At 46.7% G+C, this 24,964-nt stretch overlaps 1 protein-coding gene across 9 annotated transcripts; it reads right to left on the bottom strand.

Moving 5' to 3' along the window:
* Positions 1–1,016: 1,016 nt before the first annotated feature.
* Positions 1,017–24,959, bottom strand: LOC121596701 (mucin-5AC-like). 9 transcript variants are annotated; one of them, XM_041921877.1, is made up of 7 exons: positions 24,619–24,959; positions 17,574–18,287; positions 13,981–14,093; positions 6,193–6,977; positions 3,278–3,625; positions 2,783–2,974; positions 1,017–1,918 (listed from the first exon to the last, which is right to left on the bottom strand). In XM_041921877.1, the coding sequence occupies exons 2-7, from the start codon at positions 17,663–17,665 to the stop codon at positions 1,748–1,750; spliced, it is 1,701 nt and encodes a 566-aa protein (XP_041777811.1). In that variant the 5' UTR covers positions 17,666–18,287; positions 24,619–24,959; the 3' UTR covers positions 1,017–1,747. The 9 variants fall into 9 exon arrangements, with proteins under 9 accessions (XP_041777811.1, XP_041777808.1, XP_041777814.1 ...); XM_041921874.1 differs by having other exon boundaries at positions 24,637–24,959; XM_041921880.1 differs by having other exon boundaries at positions 6,199–6,977; positions 24,637–24,959.
* Between the last annotated feature and the right edge of the window lie 5 nt (positions 24,960–24,964).

Genomic DNA, 24,964 nt, shown 5'->3' with positions numbered 1-24,964 from the left:
TGTGGGCTTGAATGAATGTTACTTTTTTTTAAATACGACAATTTCAACAAAGCCAAACATTCAGCTACATTCTATTCCCTGTTTGATAGATAAGATCAAATTCAATCTACCTGATAATATATTCTTCCAGCCACATTTACCTCATCACATAAGCCTCACACTACCTCGCGCTGGCAAGAAAAAAGCTACCTCGTTGATTCAGCACCACCTGGTGCGCTACTGTAGACGTCCGTCAGATTGCGATCTTCCGCATCCGCTGCCGGTAATGGCACGAACACTTCAGAGCTTTATTTGATTGCTCACACAGTGCCCCTGTGTCTTGCCTCCCTCCCTTACCACACTATCAAACTATCACCACCGACGATGCGCAACAAGGGGAGCCCGAATGACTTTTAGAGTTATGAGCTCTCCAGCACCACCGTAACTCCAGTCCGCCGCAGCCGCTGCGTTCGCAAATGTGCCACGCGGGAGAAGAATGAAATATTTCCATCCATATTTTCCTCCAACGCACGCGAGTGGAGCAGATGAAATATTCAACCGAACGTTAAAACGCGCCACCATAAAGCAACCGGCACGGAAAATGGAATGTGGAACTGGATAAGACGAAATAAGCCGTGGTGAAAAATTCGAATCTCCGCTCACTATGATTTGATTGCTCTCACGCTTCAACTCGTACTGCGGAAAGGATGCAATTTATTTATTTCTTTTTCGTTGCGTCGTGTTCGGTCCCATTTTTCTTCGCTCGCCGGGGTTCTTGATGGCCATAAAATCGTTTCCTGTTGCTTGTTGCCTCGGGAAGGCAATAATCGTGCTTGGCAAGAACTTTTGCTTCCGCTTCCGGCGGGGGGCGAAGCATTTCAAGAAGCAAGTGTTGCCAAATCGCACCCAAATGCGAGATAAAATGATAAGAAAACAGCTGAAGTGGAATTCATTTCTTTCAACAACTTACTGTGATGGCTTTTGAGGAGTCGTGTTGTAGTTTCGGATGTATTGAGACTAAATTTTGCACACCTACGTATGATGGAAAATACATTTATTCAGTAATAATATAAGATACATTTCAAATCCATGAACCTTTAGAATTCACCCTGTTGTATGATCAGTATGTTTGCCTGCCTGTCCGCTCAAATCCAGCATCGGTACTAAATGTCGACACAGAAGCAGTAAAGGAAGGATTGTAATTGAAAGCGATAAGAAAAAGAGCACTATGAAGATAACAAGCATTAAAAGGGATAACCAATGAAACAGCCTTGGGCCTTGAAACTCAGATACAGATACAATTCACACACCTTCGTTGCTATCACTCTACGCTCAATCACAGGTAAAATAAAATTGCATTCGTTTTCGCTCATACCGCGCTCAGCCACAAATGCGTCAAAGAAAGGCGGAGGGGACGGGGAAAATCTTTATTGAGGAGTCTGCATTTGTGGGCACTTGTCGGAGCTGATCCGATCCCCACAGTAATTGGATTTTTGTGAGCCACGGGATGTCTCGGTCATGGGGAACGGGGGGACGGGGTTGGCAAGGATATGCTGTCACTTCCAATCACACACGCACACACACAAGCTCAAACATATACATACTGCGATATAATATTCTAGCGATGGAAAACTAATGCCTAAAACGGCAAGCATTCTCACATAATTTCAACAAAACGACTCCACTTTCTCTGTCTGATCTTCTCTTTCTGATCTTCTTCTGCTCGATGCTATCGATGCCTGTCAAGCGGCGTGTCATGGGGTAAAGGTTATTGAATTCTTCGCAGCGCCCGCTGGTGTGATTGGATGTGGCTCGTCACCAGCACATCGACCGTTTTCTTCAGCATCCCGGCAATGGCATCCGCCGTGTCGGCAATCTTCGTGCCGAGCTGGTTCCACAGGCCTACGATCGGGCTCGGGGGGAGTGGCTGGTTGGCGGCCTGTGACGATGGCGGAACAAAGAAATGATCAATAATGCTGTCCGGGGTGGTTTGGCCGTACTGAGTCGCGGGTGGTTCCGGCTGTACGTAGAAAGGTCTTGCTGGTGCTTGTTGTGGTGGTGCAGCCTGTGGACGTTGGTAGACTACTGTTGGGTACTGTTGTTGTACTGGTGGTAGTGGTGGTGGTGTTCGTGGAGGTTCCGTTTGTACGTAGTAAGGTCTAGCGGGTGCTGAGGTAGGTAGTGATGGTGGTGGACTGGCCCTCGGTGGAGCCTGTGGACGCTGGTATACTACTGTTGGGTACTGTTGTTGTGGTGGTGGTGGTGTTCGAGGAGGTTCCGTTTGTACGTAGAAAGGTCTAGCAGGTGCTGAGGTAGGTAGTGGTGCTTGTGGTACTGGTGGTGGAGGTGGTGGTGGACTGGCCCTCGGAGGAGCCTGTGGACGCTGGTATACTACTGATGGGTACTGTTGTTGGGGAGGTGTTGCTTGTGGCAGTATTGGTTGTTGTTGTGCTGGTGCAGGTTGTGGTGCAAACAGTGGTGGTGGTGGTGGTGGTCGTTGAGGTAATATAGTCGGTGTCCTCGTCGTCGTTGTAGTAGTAGTGCGTGGAGGTGTTGGTGGTGGTGTTGGTGGCAATCGTGTTATCTGTGAAAGTGAGAATTGTTTTGGTCGTGTTTATTTTGCCAAAAGATTGTATTTCTTTTTTTAATTTTTGTTCTTTGTTTGCGCTTGTACAAAGTCAATGTCAAAAATGTCACTAAAACTGTCAAATATGACATATTTACTACTGTCCGCCATAATGGATGACAGCAGTTTGACAGTTCGTGTAACCAATATGTACCAACGTCCCTAAAATATACTTACAAATCGCGTTGTTGTGCGCTGAGTATTTCTAGTCGTCGTTTGACGTGTGGCGGGACGTGTCTGCCGTACCGTCGTAGTGGGCCTTGCCGTGGTCGTAGTAGTCGTCGGCACTACGGGAACAGCAGGCGCAACAGATGGGCGTCCATTGGCGTCGTCGTCACCGAACCGATTCACCACGACCGGTGGTGGGGCCTATGTGGCAACACGGGGAAAAATAGAGCTCGATTAGAATGTTGTTCCACCGGCGCCAGTGGTACTGCATTCATACAAAAAGCATTGCCTTTAAAACTATATCACAACGCATCGTATACCAACCACCGGGATAGGCATTTGCTTTACAAACGTAACTCCCACAACCCATAATATACTGAAACTTATATTACGCGAGCAAATAGAGGAAAGAAGAGGTTCAACACATTATTACCACCCAACAATACCCGTACGGAATTGGAAGCGTCAAATTGAATTTCGTTCTCAGAATAAGCCAGAATATACCGTCGGTAGTTCATCAAGCCCATTATTGTCCGCGGACGTGGGCCGTGGTTCAACTCGTCCAGCCGTAGTTGTCGGAACGGTGCCACCGTACATCGAAGCCAACGGTAGCTGGTACCCGGTGCCAGCGGTGCCCAAATTTTGAATCCCTGCTCCTCCATCAGCGAACGACTCCTCGGCCGGACGAGCTGGGAGAATTTGTTGCTGTGCCAATTGTGCTCCCAGCCATAATGGTACTGCTGAAACTTCGTCCGGCCGAACCGTGCCCGTGAATGGTGTGGTTGCGCCTGGCTGCAGCGATTGACCGACCGTGGTAGCGATGGCGAGCGGCCGTGGAAGCTCTTGCGGAATCTGTCCAATTAAGGGAGTGAGGGGAGAGGGGAGGGGAGTGGGGTTTTTTGGGGTGCAATGGTCAAAAATGTATAAGTTCCTTTTTGCTGCAAACACACACTCTCTAATTCTCTCTTTGTTGCCAGTTTTGGTGCATCGTGCCAGTGGTGGGTGGAAAGTTAGTTGTGAACCATGCAGGTGCAGATGAATAGAGTAGCACCACCGGCAGCAGGATAATCAGTCCGGAAGGACCTTATGCTACCGTGCCGTGGTGTGTTTGTATTCCAGCTAGAAAAGGGGGTTTTGTGCAAGATCATTCGCGTGCAAACACGTAGAAGCGTGGTTTTGAGATAACTTGTTAATTAATTCGCACACAAATACGCCGACAGTCGAACTGCGGGAAATCGCATTTCACGCATGGAAACATAATTATAGAAGCAAAGTGATGATTTTTTAATGACCCCAGCGAGTGTGTAGCGTCGGAGGTGGTAAAGTTAATTATCGAACTGTTTGTTTACACCTCGATGCGGATCATCCATTCGAGGCGCTTCCATTCCGACCCGACTCGGCGGGGAAGTAAAACTGCATTCCCCAGAGTTGCAATTTCGTCATTCTTTTCTGCAATAGCGAAGCGTCAGGTTCAGTTATTCGGCACGTAAAGGTTCGTATAGCGTGACTAGATGCTTCTTGACCCCGTTCGTTTGGTGCCGGTTTGTGGTAGCTGTACTGTGACCTCAATCAAGATTCACCGTCGATGTGATATGCTACGAATGGTGGCGTTAGAACGTCGAAGGACTACGAGGTCGTGCATGATTATTCTCGAAATTGAAAGTAAACATTGCAATCCAATAACAAGGCACGATCACGAATTCATATGAATTAATATTCATTCCCTTATTAAATTCTTCATAAGTAACGTTTCCTTTTTTCTATAAAAAGCCAATCATTATGTAATAATCCGATTGGCTACAAAACTGTTGTCATATTTCAATCAGTTAAACACGTTACTGTAAACTCAATAAAACGGTAAATACAACACCGCCCAATAAAATCGCTTTTGATAAGAGATTTAAACCTTTCAATAGAAGCACAACATGGTACATTCTCATTATCACCACCATTGAAGGACCCACTGAGGTGAAACACGTAACTAACAACGCAATTTCAATAACAATTCTACTCTCCCGTGCAATTATGCTCAACAATAATTGCAACACATTTTTACTGGAAATCAATAAAACGCTTCTCATTGTGTGCAATGTTCATTACTGTGAACAATATCCGTCCTGTAGCTTTACTGGATATTTCACGCCCAAAGTAATATGTTGAAACCATTGATGTTGCCTACACGCTGCATATTGATGTTGATTGTAAGCGGTATTGATTGATTAATATTTCACCTACCCTTCACCGGGCTCAATGTTGTATTGACAGGTGCGACCATAAATTGGAATCCATCCACAGGGCCAAAGCCTTTGTGCGTTAATTAAAGAACCTCGGTGGAACCCCCCCGGGAGCACATACAGAGGAGACCAAATATTAATAAAGCCTCCTTCCCTCATTCATGGCGCTGCAAACAATTGCTTTCAATGGTGAAACGGAATCAAACGAACGCACCCACGCCTTCCAGGGAAAACCATCAATTAAGCGAATAATTATCATTTCCATTGTAAACACGAGCGTTTGTATGCCTGTTCTTTGGTGATTTCTCGTACAAAGTGCACAGGAATATATGGATGTTGGGAAAGGGGAGAAGTCATCATGGGGATTCGAATGGACTCCCCCGCTTGTTCTCCCATTTTTGCACACACTGGCAGGATTAACCCGAACGAAAGCGAACAATCGTATCAGTCATATTTCACCGTCCAGCAGATCCTTCGAAGCGCAAACCTTAATCCTTCAGTTCGTTGTCCGATGAATGGCGTTCCCAATGATGCTGCTTAATCACGAATGCTGGAGCTTGTTTTCGGAACTCGGCCAGCGGAAAAGCGTACCTATCGATGCACAAACTCTCATTCCAATGGTATCTGACCAGAACCAACCACCGCTAGCTTCCGGGCGTTTCGGAGAACTGTCAAAATCGTAAACAACGGTCGCCTATCTCTAGGTTCCGTGGTGCAATGTGTGGCACCATTGCGGGAAAGCGCACGCTTTCGGACCCGGTTTTTGATAGTGCGCAGAGCCATTTCCTTCCGCTAAAACGAATTCAACATTGCAATCCCTACAACTACTACATCCTGGAGCGAAAAGTTAGAGGTTAGAAAGCTACAAAGGTGTCAAGTGGGTTAACGTGTTTGTACTATATTTGGCATTCGATATCATTCACACACACACACACACACACACACACACACACACGCATATACAGCCATCCAAGCAACCTGCAGAATGGGGTGCTACCATTTTGTTACCCTAGCAACCCCTCATTTCCCGGTGTTGGAAGCGCGCGTGCGTGTGCATGTGTTGGTTTTATTCAATACAATCTTTACCGTCCCGTGCACCGATTAGTGTCTAGTATCGCCCAGTGTTACGTGTATCATCCAAAGCGTTAGCGAACCACCGTTAGTGATGTTGAGATAGTAATTTACCGGTACCGGTACTACGGGTCCGGCCGTTGCCGTCGAGTCCTGCTCGGTCCCGACGTCAGAAGAAAGAGGAAGAAGAGCAAGAGGATCGCTAGTACTCGCCGCCAGGACCGTACCACCCGAAGGACTAATTAGATTACTAGAAGATGTAACGCTATTAGAGGGAGCGGGCGCACTCGCCGCAATACTGGTGAGTTCTACTGGGCCAGAATTGGAGGTACTAGTAGAGGTGGTAGTTGTGTCGGTGGTGTTGATGGTGGTAGTAGTAGTAGTAGTAGTAGTAGTGGTAGTAGTAGTGGTAGTGTTGCTAGTGTCGGTAGTGGTAGGGAATAAAATTTGTGCTACCAGTGCCGGAGGCCTAGGTCGTTCGGTCACAGCTGGCGCAACAGCCGCCGCCGGTGGTGTTGGTGGAGAGGGAGGTAGCGTATTCACATTGCCAATCGGCTGGCCGGCCAGCGTCGGATCAATCACTATCGCCTGCACATTGCTGCTCTGTGTTGCGGGCTGTCGATCGAGGTCATTTCTTACCGGCCTATCGTTACCACCACTCACTACCGTATTACCAACGCCCGAACCACCGTTGCTGCCGCCAATCTGATTGAACTGCAGCCCGCGCAGGTACTCCTCGAACCGACGATGATACTCTCCGGAAGGATCCCAGCGCTCCCGCAGTGCACGGTACTGGTCCGGGTAGTCGTAGTACAGGCGGGTGATGATTTTCAGTGCGTTCTCCTTCTGGATCGGCGAGCAGCGGGCACACTTGGTGCGTAGTGCCTCGGGCAGAATACCTGCAACGGGAGATGGATGGCATGAGTCTCACGCGATCGACTGCACTGTGTTTAGAAATCAAATGATGTATGTTTACGAACGAGATACGTTCTTAACTAATCACTCGTAACGGCAATATCCAACTCATTCTGGGGCTCTTGATGCTTCTTCAGGTTAAATGCTTGTTAGCTTCACGCCATTCGTTCCACTAGCTTGAAGCGTGTAAATTGGCTGTTTTTTTCTACAAGCCATGTAAATACCATAGACTCGCCAATATACGGGCACCTCACGAAAGGCCTAGTTGGCAAAGGTTAATGGGATTTTTTCATGATCTATTCATCTCAATCAAACAGAGCAAAAAACCCTTCTGAAATGAAAAGGCTTAACGATGAAGCATCATATCTTCTCAACGCACAGGAAGAACATTATCGAAATAATACCGACATACGATTCCCTGGTGTGATCTTTGCTACCACGAATGTGTCCTTTCGAGGTCTAGGAATTTCCACAATTGAGAACGCTTACGTGGTAGCTATTAACGAGTTGCTGTAAAATATGTCTTTGATGTGTGATTCTTGACGGCGGTATCATCGGCACCCGTAACCGATACCAGGTGTACCGTAATTTTCCTTAATTATGCGTTTATCTTTTGTTTCGTGCTGTTCATATTAAGCGCGCCTGGCATTATGTCGATTTTTAGATGGTAATGATGTTCTCGTAAACGGATGTGTTTGCTTTTTTTAACGTTCGTTTCAGTGTATCAACCGTTCAAAACATGTGCCATTAGAGACAATGGCAGGCGCAGATTTCAATACCACATCGCATAATACGCTCTTTTCAATCCATCGTTTCCACCCTCAGTTTATCAATATCTGTAGCTCTTCTGTTCAACATGCACTCATTAGGGAATTTCCATGACACCGAGCAAATGCAACAGAAAAATAAAGGATTTTCCATCGAACCATCGCTCATGTCAAATAGCTCGTGGCAGGATGCTTCGTTTAACGACCCGAAACAAAGCAGAAAGCGCAAAGGTTCATAATATAACAGCAACAAAGTGCATCATTTCACACTTTTAGAACATTATTTCATCATTTCGCTACTTCATTTGTGGTCAACCATATGCGTCATACATGGACTCAACGGAAACAAAACTACAATAAAAAGGGAACGTGCTCTGAATCCTCTTCGTAAGCTGCACTCCACACTTCGATTCGATTCGTTTCGTAGAAGAAAGCTCATCTTTTCAACACTACCCAGACCCGGTGGTGGCTTCCTTGTGGCCGATTGTGTTGAGAATAAATTAAAATACCTCCATGCCGCCACCACGGTGTGTCACGGAGGAAACTTGCTCAACAGGTTCAAGCTGCCACTTGGCATACCCAAAAACGGTACTACTACTACTACTACTTCGACGTGCGACAACGTGTTGCAAAAATGCACAACCGCGAATGTATGCAAATCGAAATCTTTTCCGGTGCAAACCTCTTGCCGACTGCGAAGTTGCAGTTTATCGTTGCATCGTTGGATTTCCTGTTTCTGTTGCTTCTTCGCAACATTTTGCACTTCCTGTCGCTTCATTTGCAAAGCTTGAGTTTGTATGCATTTCACAGAAATGGGTAAAGCTTTATATTTCTCAGAACGGTTTAGCTACATCTTTCAGCAGAACCAAAATCTGCATACCGAATCATTATTCTAGCTGCCATGGCTGCACTCTCTTTACAGCTGCTGTGTTAAACGATATGTGTTCCCGTAATTCCCTTTGCAACGTTTTAAATCACCTTTATGCGCTCTCGTTTTACGTTAAGGTTACACATGCGAGCCAGCCAGAACCGAAAATGCTACCCTCGATCCAACCGCTCCCATTAGCCCGCTTTGATAAAACACTTAGCCGGCAGGTTAACCACAAAAGCTAAATTTGTCTAAAGAGCTCTCTCTAGAAGCATCGGCTCTACCTAGAACTCCTCTGCACCAATTGATGGGCCATGGGCGTGTGCGATTGCTGCAATATAAAGCGCTCCTCGGCTAAAACCATCGAGTGGCAACCTGCGGATCAATTCCTACGGTTTTTGTTCCTACCGGCTATGATGCTCTTTCCTAGTGGCGATATGCAACCACCTATAGGTGCTCTGGTACCGGTCTACAAAAACCGGATGCCCTTTCAAGCTTCCAGTTAGGTGCATAAAGAACGAGAGAGAGAGAGAGAGAGAGAGAGAGAGAGAGAAGAGAGAGAGAGAGAGAGAGAGAGAGAGAGAGAGAGAGAGAGAGAGAACGGGACCGTCCGAACCGGATGGGATGAATAAATAATCGCTTCAACGATCCGCACGTGGTCCAGAGTGCCATAAGAGCCTTGTTCAACGTGCCAGCTCTTTTGGAGCTTTCGGCACCAGCTCATCCAGATTGCAAAGTGGTTTTGCTCCCAATTTTCAACATACACACACACATAGACGATGCAATCATTGCAGCGTATAACCAACAAATTCCTCCGCATTCTAGCACAGCCAGATCGTGACACAGTCTTCGCTAAGACCAACCGGCTTTAGCACACACGTCAGGTACATCAGATTAATCATGTCCACTGTGGCCAGAAGCTTCTCATCCTCAGGGACGGAAATGGTCATTCTGCCCAGAGACTCGTTAATGCTGACACACAATACTGCCGGTGCCGGTGGCGCGCTCGGGCGAACGCTTAGGTGCAGCGCCGATGCAGGTTCCCCGGTTTGAAAAAGCACTTGATGTGCAATTGTGTGACAAGCATTTTCCTGCACACCGGTCCCATCGAAACCGATACACAGCGCGCGAGTGATGAGACAACTTAACGGCTTTGTGCATCTTCCCAGCAACAGGTACTGGATCGGGTGATTACCATCAGAACCCGGTTTCCGACAGGCCGCAACGGCAGCAACGTCGTGCTCGAGATGACGTTCGTAAATTACCATTTAATGTGAGATAAAATTGCATACCTTTGGCTGTTGTCTACAGCCTCCTGGGGGGGAATCTACCTTGCTGGGGGGAATGCTGAATTGTAATCAAAAGAATCACAAATAAACCCTCAGGCTACGGTAGAATAATAGCAAAAGCTTATGTATGCGCTGGCTAGAGACAACGATTTGTCGTACAAGTGGATGCTGCTTGCTTGTCAAAGCGACTTGTTTCTCAAGAGCTGAATTGATGCATTGAAATGTGTTCGGAATTAATGTGCACACGAGATACAGAGCCCCACACACACACACACAAGAACCTACGATGACATCAAGATAATTGCAGAGTCACCACAAAGACTAAAGTGCATTCGGGTTACCCTTTAATTGCGCACCGTCACATTAATAGGGGCCTAAAAGAGGTTAATCATAATAAATCGTTTGTCTGACGCTTTGACTCTTCTCAGTTGCGGTGTTAATGGGGCTAATCTTAAAGCTAATCACCGCGATAAGAATTGATTACAGACCTTTAAAACAGGAACACTCGTAATGAACTCACCTGCGCCTAAGAGACACTTCAATATTCCGGAATTCACATTGAATTTTAATCAGGTTATTCCCTATTTTACAATACATCACATGACATTGATTAAGTTTTAATCAAATCATTTATTAGCAGCACGTTTCCACGGCACGGAAAGCATAGTTGCTGTAAAGTTCCTTATTTTAGTGCGCTTCATTCATTTATTCAAGCGATTCCTGCGGGATTTCAACCGCACACACACACTCACATGGTTTATTACGCATCCTGTGTATGTCCTGAGGCAACACCGTACAGCTTTAAACTACTTTCCCGGCCGACTAACCCTCCTTTCTTAACGACATCAACACAGCTCGCGTTAATTCCGTACACAACCTCCATCTTGTGGGTGGCCCTAGCCTATCCCATCGCCTCCGGTGGTGGGGCCCTGTTTGTTATTCACTTTGCCTCCAATTACATATGTAAAGAGGCTGGCTTGCCCCCTGCCTTGCGTTTCCCCAAGTGCCCAACCCAGAAGTTGGCTTTCCATCTCGAACCAGCGAACAAACCAGCAAAGGGCCAACCCACAACTCACCCAGCCGTAAAAGCCGCAGTCGCATCTAGGGAGCCTTCTGCATCGGGTCTGCACAACAAAACCCCTGGACCTGGACCGAAATACAAACTCTAGCGCACATCTCTCTCACACACACTCTCAGACCCCTTTTACCGAGATGATACCACCGTTGACGATGAAGGAATGCGCTTCAGCTTCAGACCCGGAGCAGCGCGTGGACAACGTGCGGATGACACGATCAAAGTAAACAAAACACCGCAACGACCACCTTACCGTAGTGCTGCCGACCGCGAAACTTTCTCTTTAAGTCTGTACACGTCCCGCATTGTCACCTGCGGTCCCGTCCTCCCCTTTGCTTGTCGTCAACTTCACACCCTCCCAAAGGGAGATAGCTCCTCTATCTCGAACCGGGGCCGGTGAACCGTTTGCCAGGTCCCCATGCTCCGATTGCGGCGTGGACTACTTCGTCCACACGGGCACTGCCTGATTTACCCGTTTGCCGAGGTGCGAGATTCTTCCCCCTGCTTGACTCATTGGCGAGGCGCAATTTCTTGCATAGCTGGTTGTTTTTTGCACGCCACCCCCCTTTGATACAGGGTGCGGAAGAGCGACTACCAAACGAACGAACCAGTTCCTTGCTCCGGGGAGCTGTTGTTATGATAATGTTGTCGGGGGCAACTTTCGTAATCATGCCTCGGCGCTGTTCGGCGCTGGATTTTATCACCGAGATAAACAAACAGTGTGAATTGAGTTAGAGCTGTGTATTGGGTGGGTGATAAAAAGGCCTTTTTTGTCGGCGCAAACTCTTCTGGCCTCTGGAGAGAGTGGCTTACCAACTACACTTAAACGGCACCTCTTTAAAATTTTGTAACACCAGCCGTACCACACTTGCAGCAAATTCCACAACATATTATTCCGCATTCCAGCCAAGGTCTCGGCTCCGCATGAAATATGATAAAATAAACAAACATTCCATCCCTCCCCTCAGACCGGCCTTAGTCATCTGCTCCCACCCTTTAACACAAAACGTAACCCACAACGCATACAAATCACCCAAAAGGTATCGTATTTTCTCCCACTCCACGCTACCCATATTTCGTTTCTCTTTAATACGCAATTTCTCCTTTTTTCGTTCTTTTGTTTTGCTACAAACCTTTTTTCCACCTTTTACCGGCCTCCATCCCCCGGGGGGAAGCGCCGTTCAACACCTTGCTTTACCACCAACCCCACCCGGTGGGGAACCGTTTCGTTAACGTTTATTCGTTTCCTTTTCATCCCTCCTCGTCACACACACAAACAACCTTCGCAAGGTAATCCAAAGGGGCGCTGCTGCTGCATGAGATATACGACTCTAGTGCATCGAAACGGGCACCCAGGATCCGTTCAACCAGGAGCGGAAGTTATGCTAATTAGTTGCGATCCATTTTTCTTCTCTGTTTATTTTTTGTTTGTTCGCCGCGTTTAAGGCACCGCGTTGGACAAGCGGTAAAAGTGGCAGTGGCAAATGAACCCTTGACCTTCGCCGGTCAAGCTGACCATTACGGGCACGGACGGGGAGGGTTTGACCGCATCTGGATCTGTGTTATGCTCTGGTCGTGATTTGTTTGTCTTTAGTATCAAAGAATCCACCTTTTTGGGGTGGGAACGTTGGGCACAAGATCGATAAGGATCATAAAGGAGCGGAAAGGTTTCCGGGGAAAGCTTTTACCGTTTGCATAGGCCAGTAGTACAAACAAATCCCTTCCTTCGATTAGGGATTAAAGTAGCTATTTTTTCACCATTTTCTGGACCGTTTTCGGTAGTAGCAGTAAAGGGCTTGTTTAATACCTCAAACTAATATGTTTCGAACGAGGGTCCTTTTGCCTATTCCCGTTCAATAAACTACACCGGGTAATGGAGCGAACCATACACATCGATTGTCCTAGAAAGCTCTCCTTCCGAGCTTCGGAGGCTAACCGGGACCTAAATGGATACAAATTATCCTGCTGGCCAGCTCACTCACCCCCCCAACCGATGATCATGACTACCATTAGAATAATGACGAGGGTGACGGGGTAATTAAATACCTAATCGATGCAGGTGTACCTTCCGGGCCCTGCCAGGGGGATATTGGAAAGCTTCAAAGTCACCAGCACCGAGTCTAGGAGTCGAGCGACATTTTACATGAAGTCTACCGGCCAAGGCCAAGGACGTGTTCATATCGAACCTACCCGAAAACCTCCCCTCACTGCAATACTGCCACGAAGCGAAAGTATATTGCTTTTTAATCGTCGGCCACATTCCACCGGTTTGTACGAGCCGTTAGAAAATGGCCGTTTCCTTTCTCTTGAGCGTACCGATTCGATCGGCAATTTGTACCAGCACCAAATACCCTAAATTGCCACGGAGTGGAGATGGAACAGCAAACACGAAAACAAACATCAAATCGATTGCGTTGCTGTGCAGACAGGGGTGTTGTGGGTGGATGCTTGAAGCTTGAAGAGTTACACACACGCCGGCACGCCACGATGCGTTTTTGGCGGTGCAATTTGAATTGCAAACCGTTGTTGAACACGTTGTTGTTTTTCTTTGTGCAACATTGCAAGTGTTTTTGGTGCGAAACAACCAATTCTTCGTGTTTAGAAAACCTAATAATTCTATCGATGTAGCGTAAGCGGGATTTCTATCAAGGTTTTGTTTGTTTTGCTGTTAATTATTCAAAGTTTGTTTGCACATACTGCTGCCGCTAAGCCGTGGCCTGGTTTTCAAATTAAATTATCATTTTTATCACAACACGAGATCAAAAGTAATTTTATTACAGTAAAACAAACGGTAATTACCGTAGGAGTATAAAGACTTAATCTAACAGCCCTTCTAAACCATCGGCCAAGGGCTTCCAATGCTCGCGAAGGTGAGTCAGCCCCACCACGACGCCACAATCAGGTCAATAGGATGAACCAACAACAACAGTCGCTCAAACAGTCGTCTCTCCCCACCGAATCGAAGCCAAAGCCAAAGCCAGTACTTACGTTTCAGATCCTTGCCTTCCGGCGGGCACGGTTTGCGGCTGAGCAAACAGTCGACGTAGTTCGTAACCAGCCGATTGCTGGCCAAAATGGTGTCAATGTCCAGGTTGTCGTATCTGCAACGGTACAAGAAGCATGGTGGTTATTTGAACGTTATTTACGGGAAAGACGAACAAGCGGGTTGGCAAATGCATTAACGGGAAGAAAGGTGCGAAATGGTGACGATACGCATAACAGGGCGTACAACTCGGAAAACGATTTAAAAAGCACTCTCTACACTTCGCATGGACCGATGGACGAACGGCCAAACCCGTGTCACTATTCCGATGTGGGTAGCAGTGTGGTTGTGTGTTTGTGATTTATTGTCCATGCAGCAGGCCCGGTGTAATTAATCTTTTTCAGCCACTGACACTAAAAGTCAAATAATGTCCACTCCGGTGCGTACACATCAACCAATCTGACTGCACAGAGAGCGTTAGTCGGTTTCAAATGGCACCAGGGAGAGTGCTCAATTTATTAGCCAAACATCGTAAACATTCGCATCAAACGGAAGGGAAGGTTCAAAAGGGTTTCGTTTGATGGGGTGCACTTTGCTAAAATTATGACCGACAGATAAGATGCTTCGCATTATTCTGGTGTCGGACAGTGATACTTAAACACAATCGCATGTGTCTATTGATGCATTCATTTGCCCACCCGTTTGATGGATTAATTAGCACGCACATGCGAGCTGTACGAAAAATGCGATTGTTCTCGCGTGCGGAATTCCCCATGTGGTCCGATGTGGACTGGAAATTTCAAAACAACAAACCACCAAGCGTTATGCCATGCTGTGCCAAATGGAACCAAGCCTCGCTATTCTTAGCGAAAACACAAAAACAATATTCAAAACAAATTCCATCCGTTCGTTTCTGTGCATGCTAAAATGCGAAATTTAGAACACGAAACGAATCGCGAGATAAGGTTTTCGCAACGGAAAGCAATCATGCGACTGTATCGTAACGGGTTGGTGGGTGTATCGTGTTATCGAACCGTTTCAAAGGCTTAACGCGTGCAAACTTAGCTGGGTGAAGATTCAAATTTCGAACGCACCAAAGGTGTTTGTTCGAACGATGGGCTAAGAGCGGGATCGTCCGGTCGGCTGAAGTGATTGGTAAACAGTTATTGGAATTTTTGGGCGAAATTTGCACAACCGGAATGGAACTCGTTCCCACCAGCGAGGATGCTGGCAGAGGCAAAGGCATGATGAGGTATTTTTATTTTATTAATAAAAGAGAGGCTGAAGAAGCTACTTCTGCAGATTGAACATGATAAATAGTTTTTTTGAACTCCTGTTTGTTCCCGTTTGCTTGTTGGGTTGTTTTTCTTTACACTCATATTGCGCGCCAAAATTCCAAGTGGATGATGAACATGTTGTGTGGCCTCTTCGCCACAAGTGCAATCGACAAGAGTGTGCCTGAAGTCATCAAATGCTAAGAAAACAACATTAATGATCAGTTGGGACAAGATCCTCGTGCCTCCGAACAGTGCTTGAGCTTGTATGATGATCTTATCTGTGTGAGATTTCTATCGGCACGCAAACACTAAACGTAACGACCGATTAATTTTGCTGCTATTTAATTACTACACCATGTGCATCAATGCATCCAATTAATAAACCTAACTAATATGCTACCATTAAACCAACACGTGACTGATCAATAATTGTACTGTTTGTACTTCAATCACATTCCTGCTGGGCGCATCTTCAAAAGTATAAAAGAGTGATACTGTTCCAAACCCCTGGGGATGATCGAGGCTCGTTCATAATTTATGCACAGATCTAAACTCCCAATTGACGTAGAATCGTAGCAAATAATAATAATAGCCTGCATTCAACACGATTTTTTGTTGCACAAATTCCAACGATTTATTACTGACTCGCACTGACACCGCCCCATTGGAAAGGAACATATGACCGCCGCTAACCTTCAGTTGTGCACTGTAATCGACCGCAAACAAACCCTGTCGGTCCCGGTAATAAATCGTTCCTTTTAATGTATCACACATGCGTGGAAGGGAAATAAATTACACAAACACAGCAGCTGGCAGTCATTGAGATGAGGCGTCCAAAATTGTAACTCACCATGAACTGGAGATCTGTGCCCGACGATTGCTCAAGGCATTAATTAGAACCTCCGGAGAGCGAAACTGTATGCAAAGCAGATAATCTCTCAATCGGCGTCATCGTTGATGGGAGGGGTGTTTTTGTGAGGAAATTTTTGACAACTCGTGCCCAAATAATTACCACCGCAAAAGAGGAGCATACAAACAGAACTAACTACTTCCTAGTGCACACAAACAATGGTCTGGTGGGGTGACATCTTCTGGCAAATCGAAAAGGAAGTAGCACATCACACAAACATCCTCAGCGGTTCAAGGAGGTTAAGTGTGCTGACTGCTGTGCAACGCTAAATGCCGGCTGCGTGTTTGATGGCAAGTCAACGATCGCTCAACGATCGCACATCCATTGACATCGATGCCAATTGTTCACGGTTGGTGAGTGGTTTTGGGACGTATAGTATTCTTTTCATAGTGCACTAGAAAAACTCGCTAGTTTTTTTGGTGAGCGGGTGCTTAAGAGTCATAAACGGTAGAGAACGAACTACCAAAACTCCCCCAGGCGATGAAAATTGATCTTTTGCTTTATAAACAGTAGGAAGTGCGGCTTGTTGACTTGTGATATAGAGTCTGCACGTCAGCATCTCAGCATCATGAACGAACGGCTCCAACCATATGGCCACACACACACACGGCGGGTGGGGTGTAAAGGTCAGTAAAAGCCGCACACAGCGGAACAATCTTCATCATGCACACGAGCATTAGCGTCAACCATTCCGTTTGAAGGAGGAACCATTTGGCACTGTGCGGTCAATATTTGATTGTTTGCGCACCGTTTTTTTTTTTTCGAACCACCGAAACCACCTCGCCTCACAGTGTGGCTTTAACCGATGGCCAAGGTAATAACTTTTTGGTTGTTACACTTCTTCTTCATCATCTTGTGCTGCTACGACCATTCCCCCACCGGCCCGGAAGGATGACCGTTTTTGAGCCTCACAAGGTCTACAACGTGCTACCACTGTCCACTCCACCCCATCTCTTGTTGCTGGTGGAAGTACCTTCTCTTGGTGCGTACTCAAACCACTGCCCCGGTGGATCGATACACCGGTGGTGGGTTGCAACAATAACAGTGACAACGGTCGTAAAAGATGCACTCAGGCGAGACGAGAATGCACCACTCACTTCAGCACTTTTCTGCTCGCTCGGGAGGATGTCCTTCCGGACATAAACGCACGCACGCACGTGGCTACTGGTCTATCGTTTGTTCGAGAGCTTGGCTTTGATCTTCCGGAACCACTTCAACACATCGTAGAAACACCAAACAAACAATTGATTGAGCTCAAGCTTCACACCACTAGAAAGTTGTTTTGATGGACATTCGAGAGTGTGTATAACCTTACAATTTTTGCAATGAATTCTGAATAAAGCAACTTACAACTCTAGTTCTTGACCGATGTGTGTCAGCCAATGGTTCTGCTTCCTCCGAATGCACTTACCTTGTACTGTAGAGTGTCCGAGCCACTTCCTGTGATTTGACAAAGTCGAGAAACGCCAGCACGACGCTGGCGAGGAGCCAAATTTTACGCATCTTGCCACGGGTAACCCTCTTCGGGGATTGCTAGACCTGGTACTAATCGTTTGCACGCTGTGTCTCTGTGCCCGTATTGCCAGACTTCCCACTTCGATGCCTCAGAGCGCATGCACTTTAATCTTGATACACCTGTGCCCACTTCACCACTGGTCACATACCGCCCGCTTGGCGTTTGAAGGGCTGGGAGTGCGCTGGTTGACGTGCCGCGTTTCCCAGAATCAACACTATTGTCTCCGGAACCGCTTAGATCGGGTCTAGGGCTTCGCTTTCCACACAACACAAACACACAGACACACGTGTAACGGCCACGGTTACAGCATTGGCACACTGCGTCGACACGCACTCTTACCGGACACAATCACACATAAGCATACACTCTAGGCCGGCTTTTATAAATGTTGGGATTTTCCCCGTTGCGTCGCTGCTCAAATCTTGCACGAAACTGGAATAAATTTTACTTCACACGAGATAACCGCCGCTGATGCGTTGTTCTCCGTCGTTGCTCTGCCCTCTAAACCACACTGTATTGTCACTGGCACATAGGCTCACGAAACGAGCCTGTATATTTTTTTCCCCGGTAGGTTCTTGTATCCGCAACAATGCTCACCGCACGAGTGACCTGTAAAATTAGTAAAATGACATAAATAACAGAGCCCACCAACCCCATTGGCTTGGCGCTGGCATGTGGTTGCGGCCCGATAAACCGTGTGGCCATCGACCTAAAAAGGGCGTTACAGACAGGGAGGCACCTATAACCTTGAGTAAGGCCACCCGGCCCAGCTCGAAATGGTGCCTCCAACGGGGCATTAGGCCTGCTGCTTGCGTCGGAAGCTCTGTGAGCCGATAGATTCGTCGTACCTCCTCACACACCATACCACACACCAATCGAAAGATAATTATCGCCAGACGTTAACGACGAATCGCTTTATAACTCTCACACGAGCCGTTTGGGAAGTGGGCCTTTCTAAACCCTGCAATCATGCCCCACCTGCCATTGGTAAATGCTGCTAGTTGAAAGTTTCGTTCCGAATGCTACCATGCATCGGTGGTGCTTTGGGTGCTAACCATGCGCTTCCAGTGCGATTGCATTATGCAAATGCCGATGGGAGGGCACTGTTGCGGACCATTGTTGCAGATTCATGCATTCTAGCTGATGGCCGTTCTCTGACTGTGCAAGGTTCGTTTGGTTTTTTGTTGTTGCAAAGCACCACTGGCTATTACATCAATTTACTGGATAGAACTATTCATTGGAGCTCTAGTCATTGGCGATCTAGTTACTAATGGCAGGTCCCTGACAACCATTGCAAAAGGAGGACATCAACTTCCTCGTGCTTTTGTTTCTCTTACTACTTGAACCACTTAGGAGAGCAGAAGTCATAAGAAAAGCCAAAAAAGAAACCCCAACAACGGTGTGTCGCCTTGACGGCGCGCTCTACGAGGTCCCGTCGATGACAGCTGCTGTCAAATTCCGCCCAAATCTTTTACGATTCGAACGGTTCCATTGGACCATTTCCAATTACTACCCCGCCAAAATATCGTGCTTCAACTGGTCTAGTGAGTCTTTTTTTCTGCGCATTCTCTCGCACCAGCGAAACCTGCCGCCCGCCGATGACGAACGCGTGCATAATTAGTAACGCCATCCTGTCCCAGTCGTCAAGGCCGTTAGGTTGCCACGCGATAAACAGAACGCGAAAATCAATACACCAAAGCCAAACTCTGTGGTCGGTGGGTTTTGGTTTGGCTACCGGGAGGAAGATAAAACTGACGCACCAAGAAGACATCGGTGGCAAGCAAACATTCTCGAAGGAGGCAATATTCACGGCCAGTGATGCGAATTATTAGATGTACACGTTGGCCATTGTGTGGATAAGTTGAAAGGGAAGACTCTTTCAATGTATGGGTTGAATCTTCAACTTCCTGTGGATAACGAGGCACAGAAAAAGTTTAAATCGAGATTCTATATTTAAACATTCAGCAAACGCATTATCACCGAAACTTTTTGCATCATTACGGTAATCAGGCTCATAAAACACCACTTTCTTTTTGCAAACTAATCGCATCACATCAATCTCCAAAGCAGCTTTCGTCGCATGGCGCCAATAAGATTGATTTCGTCTGCGCACAAAACACGAAAACCGGAAATTTGATCTAATCGTCACGATAAACTTTGTCCGCAACAGGATCCATCCGACGCCCGAGACTGCAAAGAAGCGTAACAGAACACTTTCTCGTATTGCCCCGTTTTTTTTGCGAATTTATTATTGATGACCAGCGATATCTCCCCTCCCCAAAAACTCAATAAGCCAAAAACAGGAAACTTTTTGGCGTGAATAAGTGAAGAGAATGGTGCCATCTCGTTACCAATTGATGGATGGTTTGGTCGTTTGCTTGTATGAGACAAATTGAAAAGACGGCACACCTTCCCCTTCGTCACTAATCAACTAACAAAGGTCGCCCGGGGAGCATAAGAAATGTGCAAAGATATGTGACCCTTGAGAAACGTGGAGAATTCTTTGCCCACAAAAGGAAACGTTCTCACAAGACAAGCGTGCAATTTAGCTTGACACGGTATCTTCACTCTCGAAGCGTTTGCGAACTGAGGCGTACCACCCGTACACACGACCGAATTCCAACGTCTCACGGGAACATACCATCGATGCACTAGCCTCTTTTTGCAAAGGTGTTTCCTACCTAATGGTAAACAATTTGTTCACGTCAGTTTTCTTTTCAAAGCTCGCACGCATTCGTGACTGCTTGTGTGTTAGGAATCTTCCTCCACGGACCAAAAAAATGGACCATCCTTTTCCCCACTGACGTGTGCCACGGTGATGGGCGGACCCAGGTCAAACCAGGTGATTGATGTATCGTGCTTCATTATCTGGCCACAATCTCTACCACACACACACACACACCGTTTGCAGGTCAAGCCAAGCCCGATTTGATCGATTGACCCTCGGATGCGTGGTTTTTGTAAATAGGAACTAACTAGAAGATTCCACAGAACGTTTCGATTTTGCTCCAACAACAGGAAGATAATCAGAACATACCGGTTAATCCGGTAGGGCATCGAATCGTATTGATTGGGAACCATGTGTCATAAAGCTTTATGAATTTATGGCTCCACCCTATTACCACACGTTTTTCTGCGCATGAAAAACATTCCAAAACAACAACAACAACTCAGAGTTGCCCATATGTGGAGACGAATCTTGCTCCAGTGCTCGGGTGTGAAACGCTTACGGCGCGAAGGAATCCCGGAAGTAGGAAGTCTAACCGTTGATTGGGCTTAGATAATTGTGCATTCGCTTACTCGTCAAGGTTGCGTAGCGTTGCTTTTGCGGAATGCAGGTCTCGTTAGGACAAGAGTCGTTCGGTTCGATCGGTAACAGCTGATTACCCGTCAAACTCATCCACAGGTATCGAGTACAAGCTTTAAAATCTGCTGCATATGTACTGCTTTTCCAAGCGTTACTTCACCCCCAACAAAGCTTATGTCGAAGCCAAACAAAAATAAAAGCGTAACACAAACATCTTCTTTGCGGCTATTTCTGTCCTCGAAAAACGCATTTCATTACACAACAAGAGCGGCCCAAAGCCCTGCCTTACAAGCTATTAACATCTTTTGTGTAAGAAGCAAAACCCCGGGAGGAGGATAATACAATCGAAAATAACTCCTTATCGTTTAAAGCCCGTAGCGGACAGAAAAAAAGAGCACGCGCTTCTATTATCCACCGGCAACAGGGCGCGCTGCTCATTTGCATTTCAATTTCAGAACCTGATGCTTTAAGTGCTCATTACCATAATTTTCATGCTACGGTGGCCCTTTTTTACTGTGGGTTTCATGTGTTTTTTGGAAAAGGTTTTTGGAGTGAGCACTCCTTTTTTGCAGTTGGAAGCTCCCGATCCCTTTCAATTACCATTTATGTTTTGCATATTCTTATGGGCTTTTCGTTGGGGTTGCGAATTGGCAGTAGCATTACAGTTCTAAATCGATTTCCGTAGCGACAAGAATTTAAATGGATGCCGGTAGCAAATTTGTTTCCATTTTGATGGGACCTGATGATGAGACTAATTCTCTTATTTCGTCGTTACCACACCCCGGTGTTGTAGAGGAAATCTCAGCTTGTAATCCAATAAAAACTTGTTTGATAGGCCAGTTAAACGATAGTCCACAACATTGAGCCATTTGATGAAACGAATGTACATTAGCGTTTTTATTGCGATACACACCGATGTCGTCATCCTTTGCAAAGTCCTTTCCTGACATCGCTCCGTTAGACGATGAACCAATTAGTCGACCACGCCAAACAACGTTCCAAACGGTTAACATGAATGCCGGTAGCTTTTGTCTTACAAACTTCAAAACATTTAGAACAACCGCACAGCTGCTTCTAATTGACGTCTAAGATTATCCGATGCTTATCATCTTACTCATAGCAAGACCTTGAAGCCTCTTCTACCGGTTCGCTTCTCAGCAAACGAGTTCATCGTCGTCGCCCCGAGCGTAAACTAGAGCCGCTAGCGCTAACTAGACTTTGGAAGCATCTTGAAAACCTCCAACAAAAATCCAAATCGTTTTTCGAACCAAATCGCTACTAGTGGTGCGCATCATTGTACCGGGCCATGGACGCACGCGTCCAAGGTATCTGCGTACGCCACCGCAAACAGAGCGCCGTCGGTCTGTTATCGATGCGGCTGCCCGCGTAACCTCTCACGCAACTCGCGCTCAATACGTACCGATCTTGGCCATTTCCCACAGATCGCATTGCTTGCTCTTGGCCTTGGCCACTCGCCGAACGTCAGGGTCGGCTGATGCGATCCGCAACACCGATCACTAATCGCTCGCCCCAACTTCGCGGCTCAGCAACCCAAAAAGCTCATCCGAGCTAATAACTGGCACAAGTGTGGGCGCCACATTTGGCGGCAGTGACATTTGCGCGTGAGCCGGGGTCGATACTACTGTGACTACTCTTCACAAACCTCGACAAAGCCGCCAAAGGCGTGGATTGTCTCACAAGATCAAGTTCAATGTGTGTTAAAGTGTGAGTTGAAATGGGTTTCGGTGGTTCGCTTGTGCGGTGTAACCTGTTTTCCTTTTGATAGGTTTTTTAACTTGCAGCCACTGCTTGACATATTTTGGGTGCGATGTGTCACGCTAGCGCCCCTCGAAGCTTCGACCATCAAATTGGTACTTTACGGTCTATGATTAGAGCGGACGAACCAGTGTGTGTGTGTGTATTTGTGTGGATGTTGTTGCTGTTTTTTGTCGATTTTTGGGCATTCCGACTGTTTGCATGATTGGCTTTGCAACACGCTCAGCGGCAGCAACTCGATCGATTCCGACGCTAGTAGTGTCATTAAGAAGCAATCAGAAATCGCATTCATGTTTGTTCGCGTGTGTGTCCTTTTTCGGTGCTTGATCAATTGATGGGTACAGAAACAAGCCCCAAGGGTCACTCCATTAGCCGAATTCAGTAGCGAATAGAAGTAGTAAGTGAATTATAATTACTATCCATTCATTCAAATGTGCAACCTGTTTTTTGTTGAGTGGTCATTAATTATTAAAATAATCGATTAGAAACATGATTGTTTTTTTATTCAGAGCATAAGTGTTTAAAATAACCAAAGCTTAATCAAAGATTCTTTTCAAAATGTGCTGCAATGTTTATTGATTTATTCAAGCCAGAGACACAAGCGTCCACGACGTATTAATTCGATCAAACAGAATCATTCCTATTATCACATTGCTAAACGAAACAGCCAAACATTCTAGTAGCCCTCCACAGAAGAGAAAATAAGGGATAAAATCGAAAACAAACGGGCTCAAATCGGCTGAGAATTAATTAAATCTTTTTCCCAGGACGCAGACACATACATACATGCCGGCTCCCGCCCACCAGTGCACCAGTCATGCGCTCAGCCATGAAATAACAGTTGCACCGAAATCAGGTCAATGTTTATCTTTACCCTTTCCCTCAACGGCCACACACACACACACAAACCAACACAGTTCCTCCCTCGCCCTTCTAAACCGAGATACGCGAATCGAAATAACGTGCAAATGAGCACCCAATAACCTCTTTTTCTCTTTATCTGACCGGGAAATTCTCTTCCGCTATTTGTTTGGTGTTGTTTCCCTTTTTTTCGGGGGAGGTGAAGGATTGAATGATTGCTAATCTAATTTATATCACATCGCTAATGGAAGGAATAGTTCGCCTGCTGTACGCTGGAACGGTTTATTTTTTTTACTTCTTCTCGAAGCCGCGTCACGCTACATTGCATCGCACGAACGTCGGCGAGGCGCCACCACCACGGGTATATGGGGGGGAGGGGCTGTTGGGCTGTGGTAAAGCACGTGAACAATCACACACATTGCACCAAGTCAGCACACACACACGTCCACAGCACTACTCGTACAAACACGCACATTTAACGCAAACGGAAAAAAGCTTCCTTCACCCGAAAAGCTCACTTAAAATTGCGAATGAATCATTTCGTTCGATTTCGGTTCGGTTCGTTTCTTTTCTCACTCTTCGCGTCGTTGCTCAATGCACTTAATGCAAGTGTGTGCAGCGCAAGGTTCTTACGTCGCCCGACATGGCACATGGCAGCAGGGTTTATGCAGTTCAGTTTGCGCTGTATTACGATGCTTCGATGCTGATCGAGAAGTTCGAACCGATTGTTACGACTGTGCCATTACGATACGACGCCTTCACATTACCACACCTTCACGAAAGGTTACACATTCGAGGACCTCCCCGAACACAGCCACCCATTCACTAGCAAAGTGGCACGCTTCGCACCAGGGCGGAACTACTCTCACCAAATGGCGGGAAGTAAACATTCCAGATTTCTAACCAAATACAGTAAACAATCGTGCACGCAATCAACACACACACACACCCGCATAGGGACACACAATTCGGTTCGATGTCAACTATAAACTTAACTTCACTTTCTCGCCGTACCTGAGAAACCGCAAAAACGGCACAACCGTCGTGTCCCACCTGACCGAGAGAACCACTCGTACGCAGCCCGCAAACACTACTAGCACGCTGCTAACCTTTGCGGAGTCGCTCGGAACTGGGTAACAAACACCGACGCCAACCGATCGGCCCAAGTCAAAACAAAACCCGCCAACCGATCGTCTCTCGATCACTTACCCGATCGCAAACACGTCGATAGGGTGGGGATGGTGCGTTTGCTGGGTTTTGTGAGCGAGCGCGAGACTGGATTCGAACGCGACCTTCTTGCGCGAATTCGCACGCCGTACTGATGCGCGACGTCCGGTTTGCG

This window comes from Anopheles merus, chromosome 3R (genome assembly GCF_017562075.2).
Source record: "Anopheles merus strain MAF chromosome 3R, AmerM5.1, whole genome shotgun sequence".
NCBI lineage: Eukaryota > Metazoa > Arthropoda > Insecta > Diptera > Culicidae > Anopheles > Anopheles merus.
This window is presented reverse-complemented; position numbering and strand designations above follow the sequence as displayed.

Excerpts from the sequence above, each read along its gene's own strand:
- LOC121596701 (XM_041921877.1), bottom strand. The coding sequence starts at position 17,665 with ATGCGTAAAATTTGGCTCCTCGCCAGCGTCGTGCTGGCGTTTCTCGAC. Across the intron at positions 14,094-17,573 it reads CGGACACTCTACAGTACAAG|ATACGACAACCTGGACATTG; the intron begins GTAAGTGCATTC and ends GTACCGTTGCAG. Across the intron at positions 1,919-2,782 it reads AGCGCACAACAACGCGATTT|GCCGCCAACCAGCCACTCCC; the intron begins GTAAGTATATTT and ends CCATCGTCACAG.